Source organism: Microtus oregoni, unplaced genomic scaffold (genome assembly GCF_018167655.1).
Source record: "Microtus oregoni isolate MIOR12 unplaced genomic scaffold, Mior012 000010F_ref0000083, whole genome shotgun sequence".
NCBI lineage: Eukaryota > Metazoa > Chordata > Mammalia > Rodentia > Cricetidae > Microtus > Microtus oregoni.
Genome location: NW_024543069.1, coordinates 52332245 through 52359040, shown reverse-complemented (window position 1 = coordinate 52359040; position 26796 = coordinate 52332245). Strand labels below are relative to the sequence as shown.

General features: G+C 37.9%; 2 protein-coding genes across 5 annotated transcripts in view; one reads left to right on the top strand and one right to left on the bottom strand.

The window, feature by feature from the left end:
• The window catches only part of LOC121452826 (ceruloplasmin), a 55861-nt gene that overhangs the window by 20935 nt on the left and 8130 nt on the right, over positions 1–26796 (top strand). For 2 of the 3 annotated variants that reach the window (XM_041659132.1, XM_041659133.1), the window contains exons 7-18: positions 2223–2362; positions 3379–3531; positions 4560–4777; positions 6884–7034; positions 8645–8857; positions 10245–10452; positions 11642–11781; positions 13163–13291; positions 14948–15054; positions 16444–16660; positions 17039–17178; positions 18623–18785. In XM_041659132.1, coding sequence (XP_041515066.1) covers positions 2223–2362; positions 3379–3531; positions 4560–4777; positions 6884–7034; positions 8645–8857; positions 10245–10452; positions 11642–11781; positions 13163–13291; positions 14948–15054; positions 16444–16660; positions 17039–17178; positions 18623–18785 — 1979 coding nt within the window. Of the gene's footprint in view, positions 1–2222; positions 2363–3378; positions 3532–4559; positions 4778–6883; positions 7035–8644; positions 8858–10244; positions 10453–11641; positions 11782–13162; positions 13292–14947; positions 15055–16443; positions 16661–17038; positions 17179–18622; positions 18786–21757; positions 22071–26796 lie in introns of those variants that run through there. The other variant, XM_041659134.1, reaches the window with a different exon arrangement.
• Hps3 (HPS3 biogenesis of lysosomal organelles complex 2 subunit 1) overlaps positions 22830–26796 on the bottom strand; it is a 60115-nt gene continuing 56148 nt past the window's right edge. For both annotated transcript variants that reach the window (XM_041659135.1, XM_041659136.1), the window contains one exon: positions 22830–23720. In XM_041659135.1, coding sequence (XP_041515069.1) covers positions 23593–23720 — 128 coding nt within the window. In that variant the 3' untranslated portion in view covers positions 22830–23592. The remainder of the gene's footprint in view (positions 23721–26796) is intronic.

Below are 26796 nucleotides of genomic sequence, written 5' to 3'. Positions count from 1 at the left end.
TCAGACATCTGATAACCCTCCACCAACGCAACTCAAATAAGGGAAACACACTAACACCACCACCAAAAAATAACCGAAGTTAACAACCACTGGTCATTAATATTGCTTAATATCAATGGACTCAATTCACCTATAAAAAGGCACGGGTTAAGGGAATGGATACGAAAACAAGATCCAGCATTCTACTGTTTACAAGAAACACACCTCAACCTCAAAGAGAGATACAACCTCAGAGTAAAGGGTTGGGAAAAGGTTTTCCAATCAAATGGAGCTGGTGTGGCTATCCTAATATCTAACAAAATTTATTTTAAACTAAAATCAATCAGAAGAGATGGAGAAAGAAACTTTATACTCAATCCTGAATATCTATGCTCCTAATATAAAAGCACCCACATATGTAAAAGAAACATTACTAAAACTCAAATCACACATCAAATCCCACACACTATTAGTAGGAGATTTCAACATTTCTCTTTTGCCAATGAACAGATCAACCAGACAGACACTTAACAGAGAAATAAGAGAACTAACAGATGTAACTAATCAAATGGACTTAACAGACATCTATAGAACATTCTACCCAAGCAGGAAAGAATATACCTTCTTCTCAGCACCTCATGTAATCTTCTCAAAAATGCATTTCCATTTTCTTAGCGACACCTTAACTTAGATGAGGCATGCACAAACTGAATTAACTGTCTCCAGTTTCCTCTTCATTCAATGAACAATTTCACCATCTGACCTCATCATACTTACTTGAAAACTGTCCTAACTCCCTTTCCTTCACCAATGCCGTTTCATCTGTCCATCAGGTACAGGTCTCTGAAAGCTGCCTTTTTCCCTTCATCAATACTATGAAACTCCTCACCATCTTTCACTGAAGTTATGAAAACTGCTTCTGACGGGCATTCCTCCTACAGTATCTTATTTCCTATCTTTTTCTCTAAGCAGCTATTGGAGGTCTCCCCCTAAACACTCATTATGAAGTCTTAAGTCCTTCATTATTGCCAAGGAAAGGAGTACCCAAACCTTAACCAGGCCAGCTTACCCAATTCTATCTTTCCAGGCCTCATTCCTTACTCTTCTTCCATTTATTCTCTGCCTCTGCTGTGATTTCTGGACCCAGATCTTCAACTATGGGTGCTATCTGATAAGGGACTGTACAAATAAATGTGAGGATCACAAACATCTTGTCAACATTAAAAGCTTTTTGAATGTACAATAACCAAAAATTAATTAAAAACCTAATCTATCATGAATGCAAGGTGTTTAAGGCAGTGTTTCCCCATGGTCTACTGCATGATTTCTCTGCAGCCTTGGACCTGAATGCACAACAAAATCACTTTGCACCCTGTGTGCCGCTGTGCCTCACACAGTCATCTCAGCTGCCTGAAACAACTCATCTCAGATTCAAGGCTACTTACTGAATGTTATAAAGTACCATGCTGTTATTGTATATAAAAAGATTTCTGCTAGCCAGGCAATGATGGCACACGCCTTTAATCCCAGCACTTGGGAGGCAGAGGCAGGCGGATCTCTGTGAGTTTGAGACCAGCCTGGTCTACAGAGCAAGTTCCAGGACAGGCTCCAAAGCCACAGAGAAACCCTGTCTCGAAAAACCAAAAAAAAAAAAAAAAAAAAGATTTCTGCTCTTATACCAGTGTGATACACTTACAGCAAACTAAACCTCACTATTTTCCTGTCACCTAGCAAGCAAGTACAAACTGGCATTTCTTTGGACTGTATTTGTTGCAATGTTTGATTTTGAAAAGTTTTATTTGAGCTAGGCAGTGGTGGCACAGCCTTTAAATGCAGCACTTGAGAGGCAGAGGCAGGCAGATCTCTGTGAGCTCGAGTTCAAAACCATACTGCTTTACAAAGCGAGTTCCAGAGAACCCCTCTCTTGAAAAATAAAACAAAGCTAAACAAAAATGTTGCTATTTGAGTTGGCGACTTGACTTTCACATATAAAAACACAAAATTGTTAAATGAATTTTTGCTTGAGATTAAAGCAGAATGCCCAACAATTTCTGAAATGACCTTAAACATACTTGTACCACTTTGTACTATATATTTTTCATACTAATAATTATAAAACCAAAATATTAATCTGCACTAAAAAAATGTTGAAGATGCTATGTTCTATAGTAACTAGGTATTCAACCAGCACTTCATTATTCTACCTCCACACCATAAGAAACCTTTTTTTTTTCTTTTGGCAGTCACTCGAGGGTATTTTTTGAAGAAAGTGCTATGAGAATTGGTGGCTCTTATAAAAAAATGGTTTATCGTGAGTACACAGACGGCTCCTTCACAAACCGGAAACAGAGAGGCCCTGATGAGGAACATCTTGGAATTCTGGGTAAGTCCAAGCAGAGTACTTGGTTTTTCTTGATTTTCCCAATCTCAGTAGGAAAAGTGTCAGGACCTGCAGCATGATTTCTAGAGAGACGTCAGGCGCACAGGTACCACTTGACACATCGCTCGTTACTTTGCCAAAAGCAAATTATCAGCCATAAATTCACATCGTGAAGAGATAAGGAGAACTGCGTAATGATTTAAGTAAATGACTTAGCCAAAAGCGTACTCTCTCAGAAACCAAATGTGGTCTTACTGATGACCCCAGCTGCATCTGTCCTAAAGGTTGTTCCCAGTGAGCTCTGAGATCTTTCATAAATAAAAAACAGTCTAGACTCAAGAGACAGTCTTCCTCTTTATCTACAAACTGGGTGAGTTTTGAAAGTGACTTAATTTTCTATGTTTGTTTTTTTTCTAAAAAGTGGAGATAGAAGTGGTTTTTACTACATAAAACTTTACTAAGGGTTAGATGAGGTATTAGATATAGTAGGAATAAGATGACCTCAATAAATATCATTATGGATATTACATAAAACATTTGCATGCTAAATAGCTGTATCTTTACTCTATAATTGATAACAATACTAATTTTAGAGTTTTACATTCTAAAACAATATTATCCTTCGCACTCAAGACAATGCATCCTAAACTTACCATGACTTGGCACAAAGGACATGCAGTCCAGACTAGGGTGAAGAATGTGTAGATGCTCCAGATGCTTTTTGAGGTGTGTAGACATTATTATTAGTTTTTGTGATGGGCACGTTTTACTGACTTGAAGAAAGATAATAAACAAATTAATTTCCCTCAACTTGCATTAAAACAGTTCTTGCAGTTCTCTAAATTTTCCACATTGTAACAATAATGGACTTTTTAAACACCAAACTTTCCAACTTGCTACACACATGCACCTTGTTCCTGGGATACTTGTCAGGGGACACAACTAAAGCCAGTAGCTGTTGTGCATATTCTGCATGTCACACAACAAATAAAGATAACAAATGTTCTCTTTGTCTCTAGGTCCTGTCATTTGGGCAGAAGTAGGAGACATCATTAAAGTCACATTTCATAACAAAGGAAAATATCCTCTCAGCATTCAGCCAACAGGAGTGAAATTCACTGTAGAAAATGAGGGGACATTCTATGCCCCACCTTCCCACTCTCTGAAGGGAGGTGAGTCAGAAATTCAGTCCTGAGAATGATGAATGACGAATACTGCCCATTACTTTCCAGAATTATACAAACAGCAAATAAACCTTCTTCTTATTCTTTCCAATTAGTTTACAGAAGATTGCTTTCCCTTAATTGGATAACTACTGACAATCCAATAAGAATTTAGTTGGGCTGTATCAATTATACATTTCTGAGAAACTATTGGGAGGATCTTTTTAAAAGTTCTTTTAATGTTAAACTTAGAGACTCACTTTTGGTATTCGAAATGTACAGAAAGCTATAACCAAAAATATTAGTAATCTATAATTCCATAGATAATCACACACACATATACACACTTGTATTTGTAATCCTCCTTTCTTTTGTGTATATATAACATACTTTAAATATGATTGAGTTCGTAGTATAAAAATATACTGGAATTATAATTTTGTGATGTTTGCACTCATAACGTTATAAGGATTTAATTATATGATTTTAATGATATAAAATATTCAATAATGTAGATATACTCTAATACTTTGATATTGAGATTTTCAAATGAAGTTTCATGACTTTGCCATCAATTGCAATGTGACTATAGGAAGCTTATTGAGGCTTTCTGGATTCAGTTTCAAGTGAAAAATTTAGATAATTTGCAAGGGATCACAGATTAAGTTTCTCTCAATTCTAGAATCACTTTCTGGTCAGTCTGATTACCTCCTACTGCCAGGCAGCGTTTGAGCTGATAGGATAGAGGAGATGATACTTACCTTCAATATTACTTCTTCTTGGCGGAAAAATGCACATATTCCCTCTTTCTGCACAGAATCGGGAGTTAATCCTAAAAAGAGGTTTGGTGCAGGGTTGAGGCCTTCCTGAGTTTATCATACCAGTATGTCAGTTGTGACAGGACAACACATGGGGAATGATATTTTAGTTGGGATCAAGGGATTTAGAAGTGTATTACAAAATTTAGCCTACTTTGTGGCTCAATAGTCACATTAGAAAACACAAATGTAACCTCTCTGCTGTGACCTTTCTTGTAGGTGTGCCTCATCCTCAGGCATCTTCCCATGTGGCACCCAAAGAAACCTTTACGTATGAATGGACTGTCCCCAAAGAAATGGGACCCACTTATGCAGATCCTGTGTGTTTATCTAGAATGTATTATTCTGGTGTAGACCCCACCAAAGATTTATTCACTGGGCTTATTGGGCCAATGAAAATATGCAAGAAAGGCAGCTTACTTGCAAATGGGAGACAGGTAAGCCCAGGCTGGGGAGAGTGACAATGACTTCCAATCTGTTTTAAGTTATCACTGTAAGGAGATTTCTGGTCTTTAAGGCACTGAAGATTTTACATATGTCTTATTTTAAATTTTCCTCAGATTTATAAGCTCTTTATTATGGTTGGTTACAGTGGTACACACTTGTAATCTCAATACTAGGCTAAGATGAGGCAGGAGGATCAAAAGTGTGAAACCATTCTGGGTCTCACAGTAAGATCATGCATTAAAGGTGTATTACACATATTTTTCCATTAGAAATACCTCAAATTTATCAGAAATCACATTATAGATGGAATGCATAGTATTTTGTGATAAAATTAGCAATAAGAAAATAACCGCTTGATTCATCATTATAATCCCATAATTTTTCTTCAATCTGCAAAATATTTTATGTTGTACCTCTGAAGATAAGGGATCCTGTCAGGTGATCCAACACAGCTATAGTTCCAGTCTTTGGGAAGCAGTGGCATAAAAATAAAGAGCTCTAGATATTCTCAGCTACTTAGAGTGCAAGGCTATTCTGGGCTACATGAGACCCTGTTTCAAACAAACAAAATTAAATAGATAGGGTCTCCTGAACTGGGCATGGAGACACATGATGGTAGCCCCAGTATTTGAGAGAGAAAAGGACCACATTTAGCCAGGTATCATGGCACATGCCTTTAATGCCAGAACTTTTGAGGCAGAGACAGGTGAGTGTCAGGCTAGCCTAGTCTGCAGAATGACTTTCAGGGCAGCAGGGGCTATATAGAAAGCCTATCTCAATAAAACAAACAAACAAGGATCACATGTAAGGCTAGTCTGGGTTACTATAGCATGACCTTTCCCACAGAGAAGAGAACAAGTATTTGCTGGTCCCAGACAGACCACTGATGGACCAAAGAAATGATCCTACCCATGTCTAGCTTGGTGAACCAGTAGCTTTACCTTTCCTGGAGTTACCTCAGAAGCTCGAGTACCATAAATGTAGCTCATGTAACATTATGTAGTAACATAAATGTAAATCACCCAGAAACTCACCCTAACCTTCAAGTCGACACCTTAGTTGGCCTATTGTATTTTAATAATCATGTTGTCCACTTGAATGAATCATGAGAGAAAGACAAACAGGACTTCAGTATTCTCTTTCCTGAGAGTTCATTTGCTTTGATTCCATGGACTGATTGTCTTCAGAATGACTGGACCATCCCCCAAACTAGACAGTTTGTCTACTTCATTGTTCATTTTGTTTTAATTTGCCTGAATGTTGTGTGGATCCTTTTCCCAGCTCGTTGTCATGCTGTTTCCTCATTGAAGACGATCTGTGTGGATTATAGATGTCCTTACTGGTTTCAAGGATTCAGAAGTCTTTTTTCCTGATTCCATCACACAGATATTCTCACATTAGGTTTTATCAGGACAACAAAATACCCAAGACAAATAACTTAAGAGGGATCTATTTCAGCTCTTTGTTTTAGAGGGGTCAGTCACAGTTAGCTAGTTCCATTCCGTTCTGAGCTATAGAGAAACAGACATGCATATGGTCAAAGAAACCTGTTCATCCTCATGAATAGGTGTGTATGAGACATTGGAAGAAAACAGGGAAGGGAGAAGGGAGGTGGGGGAGAGAGGAAAAGAGAGGGGGAGATATGCTACAAAATTCATTGATATGATCTGAGTGACGTTGTCCTTTCAATTGGGCCCAAATTAAACTATCCATTACAATCCAATAATGCCATCAGCTTGGAATTAACCTGTTACCACATAGCTTTCAGGACATTTCAAATCTAAATCACACCTCTATTTGAGTAAATTATTTTTTTTAATGGTTTCAGTTTGTATGGACAATGTGGGCATGGAGGAAGAAGGTAATTTGAAATTTTAGATGCAAGATGCTCATGTTACCTTACTAAAGCATGAGTCCTCAATAGACACCAGTGAAAACTTTGGTGACCAAGTGGAACCTGTCATGAACCAAATATTAAAGGGGAACAGAAACTTCTGCTGAAATTCCTTAAAGTGGTTTGTACAAGAGAATTATGTATACAGAAATCTTTTGCTTTACTCACTTTATCTTCACCTGATTGTTATTTTGATTTGCAGAAGGATGTAGACAAGGAGTTCTACTTGTTTCCCACAGTGTTTGATGAGAATGAGAGTTTACTCTTGGATGATAATATCAGAATGTTCACAACTGCACCTGATCATGTGGATAAGGAAGATGAAGACTTCCAGGAGTCTAATAAGATGCACTGTGAGTACTACATCTCTTCCACCTGTCAGGCTACTTCACCAGTACATAGGTAATAGTACCAATTAAATCCAAAGTGAGCAGATTTTTTAAATTACTATTCAATAAACAACTTAATGGTGCTCTGAAGGCAATGTCTTTAATTTTAAAACAAACAAAAGCCCTCAGAATAACCAGATGTAGCAGACATGTTAATGAGACGAATGAACCTTTAAAAAAAACATTTAGGAGGCTGGGAGGAGGCGGAAATTTGTTTTTCTTTTCAATAAAAAAATAAATAAATAAAAATAAAAAAACATTTATTTAGGGGGTGAGGGGAAGGGAAGGAGGAAGGAAAGGAAAATAAAACAAGCCATGTTGTCTGTGGAGGTCATAGGAGAACATGCACAAATCAGTTTTGTCTTCTCAGAATTTGGGTTTTGGTGGGCTTGACAGCAAGTGCCTTTGTCAGCTGAGCCATCTAGCTGGCCCTGGAATGTGTTTTAGGGATCCCTATGTCAGCAGTCTCAGCTTTGCCCCAGAGCTTGTTAGAACTACAAAATCTTGGACCCACTTTTGAGTTACTGAATTATAAACACTGCAATAAGTTCTGGGAATCTGTATCTAGCAAATCCTTTAATTGGTTCTGATGGCATGCTCAATTTGAGAATAATGGGTTAAATGCTATTCTCATTTGTAACCCATTAATGACAGGCTCCTTTTATTATTTCCAGTTATCCAAAAATATAAGCTCTTTCATTGTGATTCAAAAATATGAAGTCTGCCATCATGATTTTCACACTTGATTGCTCATCAGAATCAGCTGGCAACTTTTAAAACTCCTAACACCCAAAGAAACCTGTATCACATTAATTTAAGTGATGATTAGCATCAGATTTTCTTTTATGTTTTAGCTAATTTCTATTTGATTAGTTTTCAGAGATGATGGGCTAATTGTTCCAAAGACCCACACCATTTAGAAAGAACAATAAACATTTGCTGTAGCTGTCAGAAGTAAAAATTGTAAAGTTTCAGTACAAATTCATAGTTTTTGTTATTTAGATGTTTTTTGTTTGTGTTTTAAGCTAGAATGATTCTACTCACATTACCCAAAATATTTACAATATTACTTTAAATTCTACATTTTGCATTTTGGACATGACAAAATTATTTTCTTTTGGAAACAGTAGTGAGAAAAGTTTTCCTATACAAGACTGTCCTCATTTTCCAAGACGAATCAGGAAATTTTTCATGTAAAACAACAAATACATTCCCAGTGTCCTGACACCCAGGGAAAGCTGTTATTATTTACCAATGTAGTCGCTCACAAACACGACCTTTGAAAGAAGTGAGAAAATTTGCATGGAATCTCATTCCAGCTGAAAACACTGAACTCTCTAGTGTTGTAGGGACACAGCACTTCATGCTCTGTGAACTCAGACCTGCTCCTGCAGCCAGGGTCTGTTACAGCAAAGGCATTTCTGACACAGAAACAATGGGCAGACTTGACTGTGTCCTTACACTAAGAAGTAACATTAGGAATTTGTTTTCATTTAATAGGATAATTTGTTTTCATTTAATAGGATATGTTATCTTCAACCCTTTTTCTCCTGCCCCTCCTCCAACTTTTTCAGCTATGAATGGATTCATGTATGGCAATCAGCCTGGCCTCAGCATGTGTCTAGGAGATTCTGTTGTATGGTATTTGTTCAGTGCTGGAAATGAAGCAGATATACATGGGATATACTTTTCAGGAAACACTTATCTGTCCAAGGGAGAGAGAAGAGACACTGCAAACCTCTTCCCTCATACAAGTCTGACTCTTCTTATGAGACCTGATACAGAAGGTACATTTCTCTTATTGGCTAACGTCTTAGGGTTATGATTGCTGTGATGAACCACCATGACCAAAGCAACTTGGGAAAGAAGCGTTTGTTTGGCTTACACTTCTTTATTACTGTTCATCACTGAAGGAAAATGGGACAAGAACTCAAACAGTCCACGAGCTGATGTAGACGATGTGGAGGAGTGTTGGTTACTGGCTTGCTAAGCCTGCTGTCTAATAGAACCTAATATCACCAGCCCATAGATGGCACCACCCACAGTGGGTTGGAACCTCCCACATCAATCACAAATTAAGAAAATACAGCTGTATCTTATGGAGGCATGTTCTCAATTGAGGTTCCTTCCTTTCAGATGACTCTAACTTGTGTCAAACTAACATAAAACTAGCCATGACAGTAGATTTATTGGTTTTCTTTGAAAATACTATTGAAAAACATACAGAGCAATGAATTATTTCAATGCCTCCCAAACAGACCTTTTCTTAAGAGAGTAATTGGGTCACTAATGTTGAAGCACACATCAGGTGGCCCTCTTCCTATTTATAGGTGGAGCAGGAGTAGAATGTATGTAAGAACATGTGTGTAGATTTGTGTGTATGTGTGTTTTCCTTGTTTCAAACAGCAGAGTCTCTGACATGATTCCTTCTCGGACATTTTAAACATAACTGTGATAAAGCAGGCTAGAAGAAATGATTTCTGCGTGTAAGCTTTCATCAGTCTCTACAGCTTTGATGTGGAGTTGGCATACTGACTGCTTGCAATTGGGTGTTCTATACAATTACTGTTGCCATGCACATTTAGACACATCTGTGGGCCTTGTTAGGGGAAAGAAATTTATTCATATCATGAAAATATGTTAACTTGTTTGTGGCCTCTCTTGATTCACTGTGTGAAACTTAAGATCGGTTAACTGCATGCTCATGAAAAAAGAAAGAGAGAAAGGTGATGGATAATAATGAGAGATATTCTCTCTTGAGACATAAGCTTTGAGCACATCTATGAGGTTCCAGGTAGATGGAATACCAGATGCCCAGAGACAGAAACACCTCACATTGGATCTTAGAACAGTGAGAGACTTCTGTCACTAGAGAAGAAGGAGCAGTGGGTGGTGTGAGGATTAGAGCTGTGCTCCATAAATTTGAGAGATAAAAGCACTGATAAAAAAAAAAGACAGCTGGGCATTGGTGGTGCACACCTTTAATCCCAGCACTCAAGAGGCAGAGGCAGGTGGATCTCTGTGAGTCTGAGGCCAGACTGATCTACAAGAGCTAATTCCAGGAAAGGCTTCAAAGCCACAAAAACCTCTGTCTTGAAAAGCCAAAAATAATCATAATAAATAAACTACCATCAACAAAAAAATATTGACAAGTTTTCTATTTTGCCACTCCAGGGACTTTTGATGTAGAGTGTCTTACAACAGATCACTATACAGGCGGTATGAAGCAAAAATATACTGTGAACCAGTGCAATCAGCGTTCTGAGGATCCCACGGTCTATTTGGGAGAAAGGACCTACTATGTTGCAGCAGTGGAGGTGGAATGGGACTATTCACCAAGCAGGGACTGGGAAAAGGAGCTGCATCATTTGCAAGAGCAAAAGTAACTGTCCAGTCTCAGATTCCCAAATGCTCAACTGTAATTTTAAGTTTCCATTTCATTAAAGAGTTACACTAACCCTTAGAAAAAGCAGCAACTGCATTAAGCAATAGCAATGAGCACGTCCTGAGAATCTGTGCTCATCATTTCTACTCCTCTTGGCATCCTCACAGGGTACCGTCCTTTGACCTTTCCTGATTCTGTGACGTCATTGTTTTTCCGATGGACTGTCACTCATCTTCACACTCAGCCGAAGGGAGAGCAGTAACAGTGTTGCTTATTTTCCCTTCCTGATTTTATTTCTAGTATAATAATCAGTCATTCCATATTCCTAGTTCTGCTGTATGGCTTTTAAATGCATAGCAGTTCTTTCTTCTAAGACCTTAAAGGAAAATATATTTAAGGCCATTATGACACAAACGCTGTGAAAAGCTAAAAAGTCAGTCAGGATAAATCCAAATAAAGAATGGCCACAGAAACATCAAAAACTTCTGTCTCAGCATCATGTGACGTCACCTGATACTTCTAGGTGTCCCTATGTTTTCTAATTTTCTCAGGCATCTCTGCAGTATCATGTAATTTCATCGTGTGGCCCCATGTGAACATGATCTGAGGGACTAGGGTTAGCTGTGGTACAGATAGGCCCAGTATGCCCAGGAAAATTAATGATCTGGCTAGCAGGAAATAGCTGGATAGTTTAGCTTCAGTGATGAGTGTGGTCTGAGATAGAGAGGACTAAATGTCATTTTTTTTTTGTGATTTGGATTGTGATTTAAAGAAATCATTAGTTAACTAAAACTATAGAAAAAATTGACTAGAAATATATGCTACTTCCGTTCCTATTGACTAGAAATACTGTATTAATTCCTAATTGATTGAATCTGAAGTCCATAACATGTTAGAGAGGAAAATGAGATGACATGATTTGATCAGTGTCTCTCTTAAGGGACATAGGAACTATGGCTTCTCCAGACAGCATGGATCAAGAGTTCAGCTTAGCTAGGCAAGAAGTCCAGGCGAGGACTGAAGCTGCTCACTAGACAGTTCTCTTTGTATGACACCTCACTATTTCTAAAGTCTATTTTTTTCTTACTTGGGATGGAAAATAATTATAAATGAGCATAACTATTAACAAGAAATTTTAATCAAAAATTAAAACAAATAGTAACCTGCATTGATTTTTCTTTTCTAGTATTTCAAATGTATTTTTGGATAAGGAAGAATTTTATATAGGCTCAAAGTACATGAAAGTTGTGTATCGGCAATTTACTGACAGCACATTCAGAGAACAGGTGCAGAGAAAAGCTGAAGATGAGCACTTGGGCATCCTAGGTAAGGTAAACAGCCCCGTTTTGCCAGTCTTGGGTTAAACAAGTGATGCCTTCAGCAACAAACATCCATGTATATAGAATGCATGTATCTAGTTCATGTATTAAAGTTATTTTTTAAAAAATCATCCAATAAAAAGAGAAGTTTTGTTTGCTGAAGAATACAGATATCACTTATTTCTTTCAAGAATAACATCAATTCACACACTGGTTAAATTACTTATACTTAGCCAGGCAGTAGTGGTATAAGCCTTTAATCACAGCACTTGGGAGATTGAGGCACGCAGATCTCTGAATACGAGGTCAGCCTGGTCTGCAGAGGGAGTTCCAGGACAGCCAAAGCTACACAGAGAAACCTTGCCTCAAAAAAAAAAAAAAGTAATTTTTTTACTTGATGCCTATAGCATTGGTGAAGTTCCTAGAAATTACCTCCTCACAAAAACCTTAACCAAATTCTCCTTGTTATCATACACCCCTTTAATAAAGAAGCTCAACTATTTATTTGAAAAATTAAGATGTAATTAATCACAAGAAAAGATATATATGGGGGTTGAAAAAATGTTTTTCCTTACAGAAAATCAGGAAAGCCGCCTTCAGGTTTTCAGGATTCACAGTAAGGCAGAAAACGTAACCTGCAACCCATGAGGGGCTGAGCTCCTTAGCTTCTCAGTGCTTTCACAGGATCAGAATTTCCCTAGTGAGATTCTCGAGAGCAGTGGTCTCAACCTTCCTAATGCTGGGAGCCTTTCCTACAGTTGTTCTTGTTATGGGGACCCCCAACCATAAAATTATCTTGTTGCTACTTCATTGCTGTTTTGCTACAGTTATGAATCATAATGTAAATATCTATGTTTCCTGATAGTGAAAGGGTCATTCAACCCTTAAAGGGGTCCATACCCACAGGTTGAGAACCACTGCTCTAGAGCTAATGGTATTGCTGGGGATAACACATACATGTGGCAGGAAACAGCTGCAGCTGGCTGCAGAGCAGAAGCTGGACCACAGGATCCATCCTTCCCAGCACAACCCTTTGCTAAGAGCCTGGAAGTCTACACTAAACCTTGACAGGAAGCTGTGTGCAGCATCTCCTGGCTTGCCACCAGCTTTCCCTGTTAAATCTCTGACCCTCAGACAGTTTTCAGGCTGCAGTGTCTCCTGGAACTCTGATAAAAAGATACACTAAGATCTCCATATTTAGGGAAGCTTTATCTAGTGTTTTTATGTACATCCTCTGGACCAGAAATAAATCATGGATTGTAACAGCTCAAAGCCCCGGAAGGAAAAGAAGACTCCATCCTTCACAGTGAAAAGTTACCTGATTTTGCTTTTATCATTAACACAGAAATTCCAAAACAATAATCTAATTTTCCTTTCACTCCATTCAGGTCCCCAAATGCATGCAGATGTTGGAGATAAAGTAAAAATTGTCTTTAAAAACATGGCAACCAGGCCATACTCAATACATGCCCATGGGGTGAAAACAGAGAGTTCTACAGTTGTTCCAACATTGCCAGGTACTGAGAGCAGAGGGATGCATCATACAGATTTTATAGCCACTCCACAAGTGCCAACAACAAATGAGTGTTGTAAGGGATTACAAAGGTGGAGAGAAAGGATGCAGCGACCAGCCCTGTGTGCGTGATTGTGTACAAACTTGTTTGAACCAAAACAATTTGCAGAAGGGTTGTAAAAACAAACATGGAAGTAGTAGACATTTACAAACACAGAAGAGTGAATTAGAGAGATGTTCCCTCCACTCAACTAGAATTGAAGGGGCATCTGCTACACTATGGGGTAGAATGTTTATGCACCAGTCTCTCAAACCATGTCTGTGATTTGGAATTTAAAGTTTGGGTATTTGCTTCAGTATCTGGCATATCCCAAGAGCTCAACAGATGTTTAATTAAGATCAAAGTTGAGATAGACTATGTATACTTAAATAGAAATTAAAATTATTTTACAGGAAAAGGATTTATTTTACAAATTTATCAGTTCCCAAACATATCAAACACAAAAAAGAGAGTATTCTGTAGAATTACTTTTATAAATTTAAGGAAAGATAGAGCAAAACCTTCTCTCTTGACCTTGTAAGAGATAAAAACAGATAATATTGAGTCAATAAAGAAGGCTATGAAAAGACTTAGATAAGAAAGTAGCTGATGTTATTTTAGGATAGTCAGTGGGGCTGGATATTGGTGAAGACTTAAATGATAAGGGAGGTGCAGCTCAGGTAATTGTGGGGTAACATTCTAGGCCATCAAGTGGGAGTATGCTTCATGTCTCTTAGAAATGGCAAGAAGCACATGGAGTGACAGAATCAGATAACAACAGAAGCAGACATAATTGGTTGAAATCAAGTAGTCTCATGGCTTCACAAGGATTCATCTCTTCACTGAGGATGCTAGTGAGACAGAAGCAAGAAAGAAAAAGAAGGTGAAGCTTGTTCCACAGGGCAGCATCAGTACAAAAACACCTTGAGCAAGGTGCTGAGCCAGAGATATCTGCAGAAAAAAAAGATATTAATAAGAAAAGGTGGATCAGTTTCTTCAAATTATGACATTAGAATGACAATCACTCTGGCTTTAGTATGGCAAGTGAATGAGAGCTGCTTAATTGCTAGTAAAGATGTGATGACATAAAAAGTGCAGCTGGCTGGAGGTGGTGCACGCCATTAATCCCAGCACTTGGGAGGCAGAAGCTGGCAGTTCTCTATGAGCTTGAGGTCCGTCTGGTCTACAAAGCAAGTTCCAGGACAGTTAGGACTGTTACACAGAGAAGCCCTGTGTTAAAAAATCAAAAAACAAACAAACAAAAAACCCTTACTATATCTTAGAATTAAACTCCAGGGCCATCAAGATGGTTTAGTGGGTAAAGGTGCTTAGTCTGATAACTCAAGTTCCATCACCAGAACCCACATGGTTGAAAGAGAGAACTGTTACAAACTATGCCAACTTTCATGTGTGTTGTGGTACACACACACGTACACATACACTCACTATAAGATTAAGAAACTAAATTCCTGGAAAACTTTGAGTACTATTATTTCTTGACATTTTTACTTTCTGGACCACTAGTTATCAATGTTGAATAAATAAATGTATACGCATATGAAACACGTGTGTCAGATACAAGTTGAATATAATCAGACATGTAACTCTTGGTTAATTTAGGTGAAATTCGCACTTATATATGGAAAATCCCAGAGAGATCAGGTGCTGGAGCAGAGGATGCAGCTTGTATCCCATGGGCTTACTACTCAACTGTGGATCGAGTTAAGGTAAACTTTAATCATTTGTTTCATGAGGATTCTTCAGGTAGAGAGACAACTGAAAGAAGATAAAGTTAGAATTTGCCTGTACTCCAATCTATGTCAAAATCCCAGGAAAATAAGTTACTTTGTAACCTATTCAAGTTTATATTTCTAGTTTGTTTGCTTTTAAACATAAACTTATAATTATCTCATTCCTGCTGATTATTAATAACACTTAATAAAATTACAAACCAGAGTATTTCATTTTTGATATGAAAATATACTAAATATAAAAACTAAGATGTATGGCTTTAGAGCTCTTTATTATAACAAAAGCAATCCTGATAGAAAATAAGAACTGTAGACATTGTTCAATAAAATATCACAAAGTCAAAACTCCCCCAACAACCCTCTCAAGTGAGACGGTATTCGGTTCTGTGGAACATAATCTTGATCAGGATCCCTCTGAGTAACTGACATGCCAATGCAGGTGCATGCTGGGCTTCTCCACCAGAAATTTTCAGATGTAAAAGCTAGCACCTTCTGAAAGGGACACTTCCAAAGAGGTCTTTCATCCCTGCTTCATTTTCTGTTGTAAAAAAAAAAGTAGCATAAGTGCTGCTCTATACATTCACTCAAGGCAGAACTTTGAACCACTCATCTTACCAAGATAATTTGCTCCTACAATTGCTCAGCTCACTCCTCTCCATTTTCACACTTCAGGACTTGTATTTGTCTCAGCTGCTGCCTCCCAGGCTTCAGACTTTTCCAAGACTGTCAATTAAGCAATGTTACTGGACTAAGATGTAGATTTGCTATTTTTCTCTGTTCAGGGTTACTTATGACATTGCCTGAATTTCACTAATATGATACAGCCCAAAGATGATAAGAGACACAATCTGCCATCACTGACACCTGGCCCCACCAACCTCCTCAGATGTTAAGAGTTAATTGAGGCTTTTCACATGGGTATTCGTTAGCATTGTTTCCCATGACAATGGACAATTCCCTTGACTTCTACTCATATCATATATTCCTATAAGAGTTCCTACAGCAAAAGGTTTTGTCTCATTCAGCCACAGATGTATAGTAACTGGCATAATAACTGGCTCATCCAGATAAGCCCACAAGCTTATGAACTAAACAACTACCACTGTTTACTCAGGTAGCTCATTAGTTAACCCATCTTTTTTATCTCTCTAAGTTCCACATCACCCATATAACCTACTTACTATTCGTCATTTCAACGTAATGATGTCAAATATGAAAATACTAAAGTTGTGGCTTCCCTTTGACTTAGGTACCCAACTAAAATCAGTCCTTCCAAAAATGCTGGAATTGTGAATAATAAGGTCTGAGCTCTCTGAAATCCTGACCAACACTTCCAAGATAACTGCAGTTTCTGCTTGTTTTCAGGATCTTTACAGTGGACTAATAGGCCCACTGATAGTTTGTCGGAAATCATACATAAAAGTATTCAACGCTAAAAAGAAAATGGAGTTTTTCCTTTTGTTTCTAATATTTGATGAGAATGAATCTTGGTACTTAGATGACAACATCAAAATATACTCTGATCATCCTGAGAAAGTAAACAAAGATGACGAGAAATTTATAGAAAGCAATAAAATGCATGGTATGAGAAACTATTCTAAATCACATTCCTTTTCTATTCCTTTTCTATCCCTTTCAAAAAAAATCATGTTGTAAGACTGTTTTATTTAGAAATATTGTCATGTAAAATTCTGCTCAAAATCAGAATAGGGTTATGTTTAAAATCTTTACTAATTCTTCTCTCAATTCCAAACCCTCATTCCCTTTTAAATAAATTTACAAATAGGATTAATGCTCTTCATATAAGGTAAATTGAAAAATAGCAGTGATATTGGTGAACATGGAAGATCTGTTTTCCCCAACTATAGTGAAGTAATTTCTGTTATATGGACCTAGTAATAATTCCTATGAAGCCATTAATAAGTTTAAACTATTCTGAAGTGTATCAAATTTTCCTCAGCTATTAATGGAAAAATGTTTGGAAATCTACAAGGCCTCACAATGCAAGTAGGAGATGAAGTCAATTGGTATATGATGGGAATGGGCAATGAAGTAGACTTGCATACCGTACACTTTCATGGCCACAGCTTCCAATACAAGGTAAGAGTCTCCCACAGCAGTCATTCTTGCTCTGCTTAATATGTTTTAATTTAAGCCAATACATTTCATCCATGAAAAGGGGACATTCAAACAGCATTGCAGTCTCACTGATTCAACAGCCTCCTCACATCTTGGGCTCATCCTTACACTTGCAGTTTTTTTCTGTTTTCATAGTTCTACTCACAAAATTCTTTCTTCTTTCTTTCTTTCTTTCTTTCTTTCTTTCTTTCTTTCTTTCTTAAAGATTTCTGCCTCCTCCCCGCCAACGCCTCCCATTTCCCTCCCCCTCCCCCAATCAAGTCCCCCTCCCTCATCAGCCCAAAGAACAATCAGGGTTCCCTGACCTGTGGGAAGTCCAAGGAACCCCCACCTCCATCCAGGTCTAGTAAGGTGAGCATCCAAACTGCCTAGGCTCCCACAAAGCAGTACGTGCAGTAGGATCAAAACACAGTGCCATTGTTCTTGAGTTCTCAGTAGTCCTCATTGTCCGCTATGTTCAGCAAGTCAGGTTTTATCCCATGTTTTTTTCAGACCCAGGCCAGCTGGCCTTGGTGAGTTCCCGATAGAACATCCCCATTGTCGCAGTGTGTGGGTGCACCCCTCGCGGTCCTGAGTTCCTTGCTCGTGCACCCTCTCCTTCTGATCCTGATTTGGACCTTGAGATTTCTGTCTGGTGCTCCAATGTGGGTCTCTGTCTCTGTCTCCTTTCACCGCTTGATGAAGGTTAATATTCAGGAGGATGCCTATGTTTTTCTTTGGGTTCTCCTTCTTATTTAGCTTCTCTAGGATCACGAATTATAGTCTCAATGTCCTTTATTTATGCAACTGACATCTGCAGAACTACCCTTTTATCTAGTAAAAGCAATGTTCCTCTTGAAGATGCCCCCCTCCCCCATTTTTAAACTAATGTGCAGGCTACCAAAAAGGGCACATTGCAGAATGTCCATTTTATCCATTTTATAATCTGTATTGTTTTCTGTACATATATCATTAATGGGTTTTCAATATTATTTTCATAGAAATATGCCAGTGACAAAGGTTGTGAATACTTGAACTGCCACTACTATTTAAATTCTTCATCAGCCTCCTTTTCTGCTTCTTATATACTCTCTTTGCCTTAGAGTTTCACAAACAAGATAGACTATGATGGATCCAAACAGAAGTGACACTACAGCTTGGCTGCTTTGTGTAGCTCAAGTCTCTGACAAAGAGGCAAGCCAGAATCATGGTGTTAGACATAATAGTCCTGACTAATCAATACTCTGCTTCACAACTTCCTTGGAAGCCCAGAGTGCTGAAGTTTTAGGTGAAAACCACAGATATCACTACATAAAATATGGAGGGGCTCGTTTTTTAAAGAGAGGTTTCTGTTTTTCTAATATTTGGAGCTGGCCAATGAAAGGCTGATAAATTAACTCAAATGTTTGTCATTTTTCTAATAAAGCACAGGGGAATCTACAGTTCTGATGTCTTTGACCTTTTCCCTGGAACATACCAAACCCTAGAAATGTTTCCGCAAACACCTGGAACCTGGTTACTCCACTGCCATGTGACTGACCATGTCCATGCTGGAATGGAAACTACCTACACTGTCTTACCAAATCAAGGTGAATATCCAGGTAGTACCTCTAGGTGTTATGAATGCAATTAAGATTCCTGATTTGTCTAAATACATCTTCCAATATGAAGTCCTTGTGAACTGACAGCCCTGGTGCCTTCTTTCTCTATCTCTAGTGTTGGGCCAGTGGAATATCACTTACTTGCTAGAACGGCATTGGCTGTCTAAGTGTACAAACGGACGCTAACTTTGCACTGTCCTCACACCAAAAGCTAGTATAAAGGAACAATCACATTAGTATTTTAGTTTTTAAACAAGAAAGCAACCGTGACTTATAAATAAAGATTTAGAACTTAATTTCTTTAAGAGAAAACATTAACAATTGTTTTCTCCCACATAGAAGAAGCATAAACCAGCCTAGTGTAATTTCAGTCCTTCTCGTGTTGCCAGGACTGTTTCTAAAGGAACTAGGAAAAGCTAAAATTTAAATTCCTTATTCACATATATAAGTACATACATACACCTAGACACACACACACACACACTCACTTGCATATACAGAGCACAGAAAAATATACAATCTTTTTGTGAATAAATACCAACAAAAGATAAAAAAGCAAAATTCTAGCAATATGGTTGAGAACTGTAGGAACAAAAATGAAAATGTAATTGGAGGAAGTTACATACAGAATATAAAATAATAGAAGCAGTACGAATTTGCTTGCATGTTTATATGTGTGTGCATGTTTGTTTGAGTGCCCATGCATGGGTATGTTTGTATGAGTGTGTGTGTGTGTGTTGTGGTACTTGGGCCGTAAAAGTTGTTACTGGTAATGAACAGCCACCTAAGACTCATAAAACCAAATAAACTGTTGGATTTAACCCCAATAACAAGACCAAGATAAAAAGTCAATGAGTCTGGGAAAAAGAATAAGAAAGTCTCTACATGGGTGGATCTCAACCCATGGGTCGCGAACCCGTTAGGAGGGGTCGAAAGACCCTTTCACAGGGGTCATATAAGATCATTGGACTTGATCGGGGGAGGGGGAGGGAAATGGGAAGCGGTTGTGGGGACGAGGCAGAAATCCTTAATAAATAAATAAATTAAAAAAAAAGATCATTGGAAAACAGATATTTACGTTAAGCTTCATAACAGTAACAAGGTTACAAAGTAGCAATGAAAATAACTTTGATTGGGGTCACAACAACACAAGGAACTGTATTAAAGTGTTGCACCATTATGAAGGCTGAGAACCACTGCTCTAAATAAACAAGCTTGGAGGGCTAGTGAGATTGCTCAGCAGTTAGCAGCACTGGCAGCTCCTCCAGGAGATCAGAGCTCAGATCCCAGCACCCACATGCTCTTAACCCTCTGTAACTCCAGTTCTGAAACTGTAACTCCAGTTCTAGGGACTCTAATGCCCTCTTCTTATCTCTGTGGGTACAACGCATGCAAATGGTATACCAATATACATGTCATGCAGGGAAAATTAACCATACCAAAAAAAGAAAGGAAGAAAAGAAGGGAGGGAAGGAAGGAGGAAGGAAACCAAAAGAAGGGAGAAGACAGAAGGAAGGGAGAAGAAGAAACACTGAAATACTTGAAAACTTGTGTTTGTAAATGATGTAAATGTTTGGAACACTGGATGCTGCCACAGACTGGTCCTGCAAATAGAAACACTGAAGATGGGACTGGAGAGCTGGCTTCAGCGGTTAAGAGCTGTTTTTCCAGAAGTCCAGAGTTCAATTTCCAGCAAACACACATTCGTTCATAACCACCTATAGTGGGATATGATCCCCTCTTCTGGCACAAAGGTATACATGCAGATAGAGCACTCAGATACATTAAATAAATAAATTAAAAATAAAAGAAAGGGCCAAGCAGTAGTGGTGCACACCTTTAATTCCAGCACTTGGGAGGCAGGGGCAGTCAGAATGAGTTCCACAACAGCGAGGACTGTTTCACAGAGACACTCTGTCTCAAGAAAACACACACACACACACACACACACACACACACAAAACAAAACAAAACAAAAAACAAAAACACTGGAGAGACTTCTGTGTCTAACAAACCTGAGGGAAGAGGGAGTGGGAGTTGCTGTATAAGGAGAACATGCATTTAAAACAGAAGGGGGAATTCGACAGCAAATAACCAATAGGAAAGAAGAACATGGGAAATAATCTTTAAAAAACTGACTTTCATAAAAAGAAAAGATATTATATAGGACTGAAAGAATAATGGAAAAAGGTCTGAATTAAACACAGAAAAATACAAATCCATGCTTATCAGTCTATATTATCTTTAAATAAGTTTGATAGAGCTTTGGGGAAAGCTACTCAATTCTACAGCTCAGGAAATTATTGCACAAAAGCATATAGAAATAAATAAATCTTCTGACATTATGTATCAGGTGACAAGTCTCTTCAAGGAAAAATTAATTAATTAAAATAGTGGCTATCTTTTATGTCAAGTCTATATTTCTTTTTCCTTTGTGAAGAAACACATAAAGACCTTCTCCAACACATGTAAAAAGCACTTTTGTTGAACTATGCCTACTCTGTCAGATAATCTTTAGGATACAGACTATAGTGGTAAAGCTGACTTAATTTTAAATTCCTCAAAGCTGCACTATTCTAGCTAAATAGGCAAATCTATTACAATACGATGATGAATATCTAAACACTTTCATTTGCTAGAGTAGAATTTTTTAAACTTTCTTTGGATATAATTTAAAACATAATAAAAAAAGCTGCAAAAGAATTCCCACAGACCTTGAGTTTGAGCTCATCCTGGTCTACAAGAGTTAGTTCCAGGAAGGCTCCAAAGCTTCAGAAAAACCCTGACTTCGAAAAACAGAAACAAACAAACAAACAAACAAACAAGCAAACAAAATCAAACAAAAACCAAGAATTAATCAAAGAAAATACTATTTTAAAAATAGAACATAAGTAAAGCACTTTTAACCATATAAAACACAGCATTTTAAGTAATCATCTTAAAATTTCTTTCTCCTATAGGGACTGAGTCTGGCTGAGAGAAATGAATTGGTGATAAATGAAAGAACAGAACAATGATTCATAACAATGTATGTGTCACTGCTGAATAAAGCATGTGTGCTGGATTGGCTGCAAACAGTTAGCACAAAGTGAAGCCATGCAACTGTTCATTTGTGAGAGAACTGGTATGACTTAAAATGGACAGATCAACATATACCATGGCCTGTATAAGTTCATTGGGTAACAGAATTGCTTCACATAGTCCATTTATACCTGCATTGTTAGGACTTTGTAAAAAAAAAAAAGCCCCAAATAAACAAAAAATATGCCAGAAGCTGTCCTTGCTACCTTCCCAGGATCACAACAAAGTTCACTGAATTGTCTCCAACTCTTGCCTTCTTATCAATCACACTAACAAACCATGCAGCAAAGGGGTGGGGATAAGAGTACAGAAAAATGAGAAAAATAAAGACAGCAAGCTGCATTTTATAGAAATCTGAAAAAAAATTGTCAAAAAAATGCTATCTGGAAATAGAGAAAGATAGAATCCAATAATATTAAATTAAAAAGATAAAATTCAGATAATAAATTAATAATAAATTAAGAAACTGCCAGTAAGAAGACCAAGTCAAGGTTCCAAGGAAATGAGAGAGCAGTTTTGCAGAGCCTTACTGGACTTACAGTTTTAGCAAGGAGCAGACCATACCACAATCTGCCACAAAAGGTTACTAAAAGGGGGCAGTGTCTAAGAGCACCTCCCATACTGAGTGGCTCCAGTTCTAGAGGACCCAATGCCCTCTTCTGGCCTCTTTGGGTACCGGGATGCACACAGTGCACATACATAGACACAAAAAAAAATACACATAAAAATACATTTTCAAAACAAACCAAACAAATCAAACAGTGGTGGGGAACACTTTTAATGCCAGCACTCAGGAGGCAGAGGCAGGTGGATCTCTGTTAGTTTGAGGCCAACCCGGTCTACAGAACTAGTTCCAGGATAGCCAAGGCTTTTATACAGTGAAACTCTGTCTCAAAACAAACAAACAAACAAATGAACAAACATGTGAGTTATTACAAAGAAAAACAAGAACATCATGATAGTTTTTATTTTCTCATATACTGTGGTTGAAAGAATAAGAATGTATATATAAATATATTAGAAAGAAGACCTTGCTTGAAAATATGTGAACTCAACCAGTAAAAGCCAGACAAGTACATTCATCTCATTCTGATAGAAGCATGAGTTTTAAAAGTAGCTCAAAAGCCAAGTATGCAGTCTTTCACTGGAGTGAAACATTACATCATTCTCATACTTAGGGAAAAAAACAAAATAATAGCCCAAGTAGGAAAATCCGTAACAATGAGGATACTGTTTGAACAGCAAGAGAGGCAATTGCACATACTCATACTTGCGATGTATTTTCTTCCTGTTATTCTGGGGTGGACAGGATTGCCATGCTCCCAACACTGAATCCATGGTGTTTCTCACAATAGGACCCTTTGTTCAGCTTTGAAAACACCTGCATGACACTTCATACCTGGAACAATTGGGAGGTTTGCTTAGACTGAGGTTACCACAAGAGTCATACTGAGTTCCAGGCCCACATATGATAGAGAGTAAAAAATTAAAAAATAAAACGAAACACATGTAAAGAGATCTTACATCTTGAAGATTTTTTACATTCTAGACAATTAATTGGGTCAGGTTATAGATTAAGTGAACAGCTACCATTCTTAAGGTAAGCAAGTAACATAAAGCAGCTGCAATACACATTAACACAAAACTCTTCGGGCTCATTTTATCTGGGACTGAGCACTTAAAGTAGAGTCATTATGCACTGCAAAGAATAACTTCAAGGCAGTGACTTCTTCCGGCTGCAAAACAGGAGGTAGGGCAGGAAAAATGCGGCAGCACCATCTTCTGGAAGAACATTCAAGAAATCCCTCAGATCCAGTCCCACAGCAATAACTGACAAGGCTTCTGTTTGTGGGAAAGAAGAATATATGAGTTACAACTAGAAGTCCATTTTCTACAAATTTGCTCTTAATTAATAATACAGAGTTTCTTCAAGTAACAAAATGCTAGAATCATAAATAAAACTCTTTAATCCACATATCGTGACTCCATACTTTCTAATTTCTCCCTTCTAAAGCCTTTCATTTTGTAGTTATCTACTGGAATGAGTTACCAATTCACTGGGAGATTGCTACATTGTTTTAATCAATTTCTACCATTTTCTAATGAGAAATATAATCACATAGATGCTGCTTTTAAAGTTGAGACTGCTGCTAGTGTATAAATATTGTTTGCTAAGACATGAATATCATTCAGTATAAAACATTTTCCTGAATAGGGTCCTCTCAATAATGAGCTTTTCATGTTATTAGTAAGCATATATCATTTGTCATGACCATATACCTTCTAAATAGTAACGTACTCAAGTAAACATTTTCAATATTAAGGAATTTAATTGGGTTGGGAATACTCAGCTGTAGAGCCCTTGTGTAGTGTATACAATTTCCTGGATTCACTCCTCGGCAACAATAAAAGAGCATGTGTAGGTAGATGGTGTGTGGGGGGATGCCAAACATTTTTAAAAAAGATAATTATGAATTTTATGTTTCTATTACTTCTTAGTTGGTGATGCCCTATCATAGAAACAATAACTTCAGAGAGCTGAGTAGATAGGTCAGTTGGTGTAGTGCTTGCCACACAAGCTTGAGGACCTAAATTCAATCCCCAGAACCCATGTAAAAGAAAGCTAGACATTGCTGCATTCCTGTAGTCCCAGACTAGGGAATGCAAAGACAGGTAGATCACTGCAGCTCACTGGTCAGCCAGTTTAGCCTGACTGGTTAGCTGAGGAACAATGACCAAGACTGACCTTTGCCATGTACATATAGATGCACACATTTCATCATTCTACAAAAATGAATAAATAACAAGAATGAACAGTATTTCTGGGAAGATATTTCCTTCCTCCTCTTTACCCATACTCCAGCATCATCTCCTGTGTGTTCCTTACCCATTTGCAGGACTACTGTACAAGCCCCTCTATCATCTGCCAATTTAAATCATCCTTCATACAATGGGATGGCCAGTCCTATCACTGAGAAGTTAAAGAACTATGCAACAGGGACACATGGGAAGGACTTTTCGTTGTTCAACCAGATACACCTAGAACAGATGGGTACTCTTCAATGTACATGCCGCGTGACTTTAAATATGGGGCTTGGAAATATGACTCAATGGCTAAGAGCATTTGCCGTTCTTCCAGAGTACCTTAGTTTAGGTTGCCAGCACCCATGTCAGGTGTCACAAAATCCTGTAACCCCAGTTCTAGATTTGTCACCTCAGGTCTCTGAGGCCACCTGTACTCATGTGCACACACTCACATGGAGACACACATACCCCTTCTTAGGTTACCTGCGCTAATGTGCACACACCCATACACACACACACCTTCTGAGGTCACCTGCCCTCATGTGCACACACACACACCCACATGTAGACACACATACACACACACATACCTTTTGAGATCAAACCCATATACAGATAAAACTATATTATTTAGAATAATAAAAATAAATCTTACAAAAAGTTACTGAGTCTTCAAAGCGAGTATCTTCATCTACAGCATACCTGGGTACCATCTGCTAGTTTCCAGTGTTCTTTGAGAATGATAATAGGATACTTCTCTAATCTACGAGATGATCCTAATAAACAGCAACCACTAACTAGCTTACAGAATTCATATGAAACACCTAAATTGCTATTAATTTCCTATCAACCATGTTTACTTACCTAAACATAGAGACTATAAGTAGTAGCCTAGACATAAGAACTTTTACTTGGGGTAAGGACAGAGCAGTTACAAAGTTAGTAAAAATATCACCACTGTTCAATTCTCTTCTGTCACCAGTGAGGCCTTAATATAAATTATAACTCTAAGAATGAAGCCAACACCTTAAATCTGTACAGTATTTTAAAAACTTCTCCTAACCTCTCATTTGGTTTCCCTTCCTAAATCCCTTAATGTTTTTGTTTATTTAATCCAAAGAGAATATACTAACAGTTATGGTGTGTGGTTCAGTTAGAGAAAATGAAGATAAGAAAATATTAAAATGGGGCAGAGGGTGATTGAGATGTCTCAGCAGGTAAGAAGTATGTGACCTTGTAGTGGGAGGCCGCTTGTTGGTTCCCGGGTGTTCAGCCCCAAAATAATCACACAGAAACTGTATGAATTAAATCACTGGTTGGCCCATTGGCTCTTGACTTCAATCCTCAGAACTACAAAAAGGTAGAAAAAGAGAACCAAGTCCAAAGTTGTTTTCTGATCACCACATGTGCGTCATAGCATATCAACATGTGTGCACATACATGAGCAATAAATAAACAAATATAATATAAAAATGTAGGCTGTGAATGTGGCTCAGAGGGAAAAGTACTTGCCATGAGAACACAACAACCAAGAACCTCACATAAAACTCCAGGTGTGCTTGGTCGTCCATCTGTAATTTTATTGTGTGGGAATCAGGAGACAGGGAATTCCCAGAGCAAGCTAGTCATAGTAGCAAATACAAAAGGCTTCAGATGCAAAGAGAGACCCTGTCTCAATTTGTAAGGTGGGCAGTGATCCAGGAAAATACTTGATGTCAACATGAAATCTTTGCAGATGCCTACATATGCATGTGTGTCCAAACACCTGCACATATGTGCATACCACACATATAACTAAGCACACACAAAAATATTACTCGCCTTTATTCTACTATTCAGTTATGAGATCATCTAGGAATGATCCAGAAAGAAGTAAATCAACCTGGGCAGTGGTTATGTCTGCCTTTAATTCCAGCATTCGGGAGGCAAAGGTAGGCAGGCCTCTGTGAGTTCACGGCCTGCCTGATCTACAAGAGCTAGTTCCAGGACAGGTTTCAAAGCTACAGAGAAACCCTGTCTTGAAAAACCAAAAAAAAAAAAAAAAAAAAAAAAAAAAAAAACCAACCAAACCAAAAAAAAGTAAATCTACATACTTAAAATACCCCAGTATATC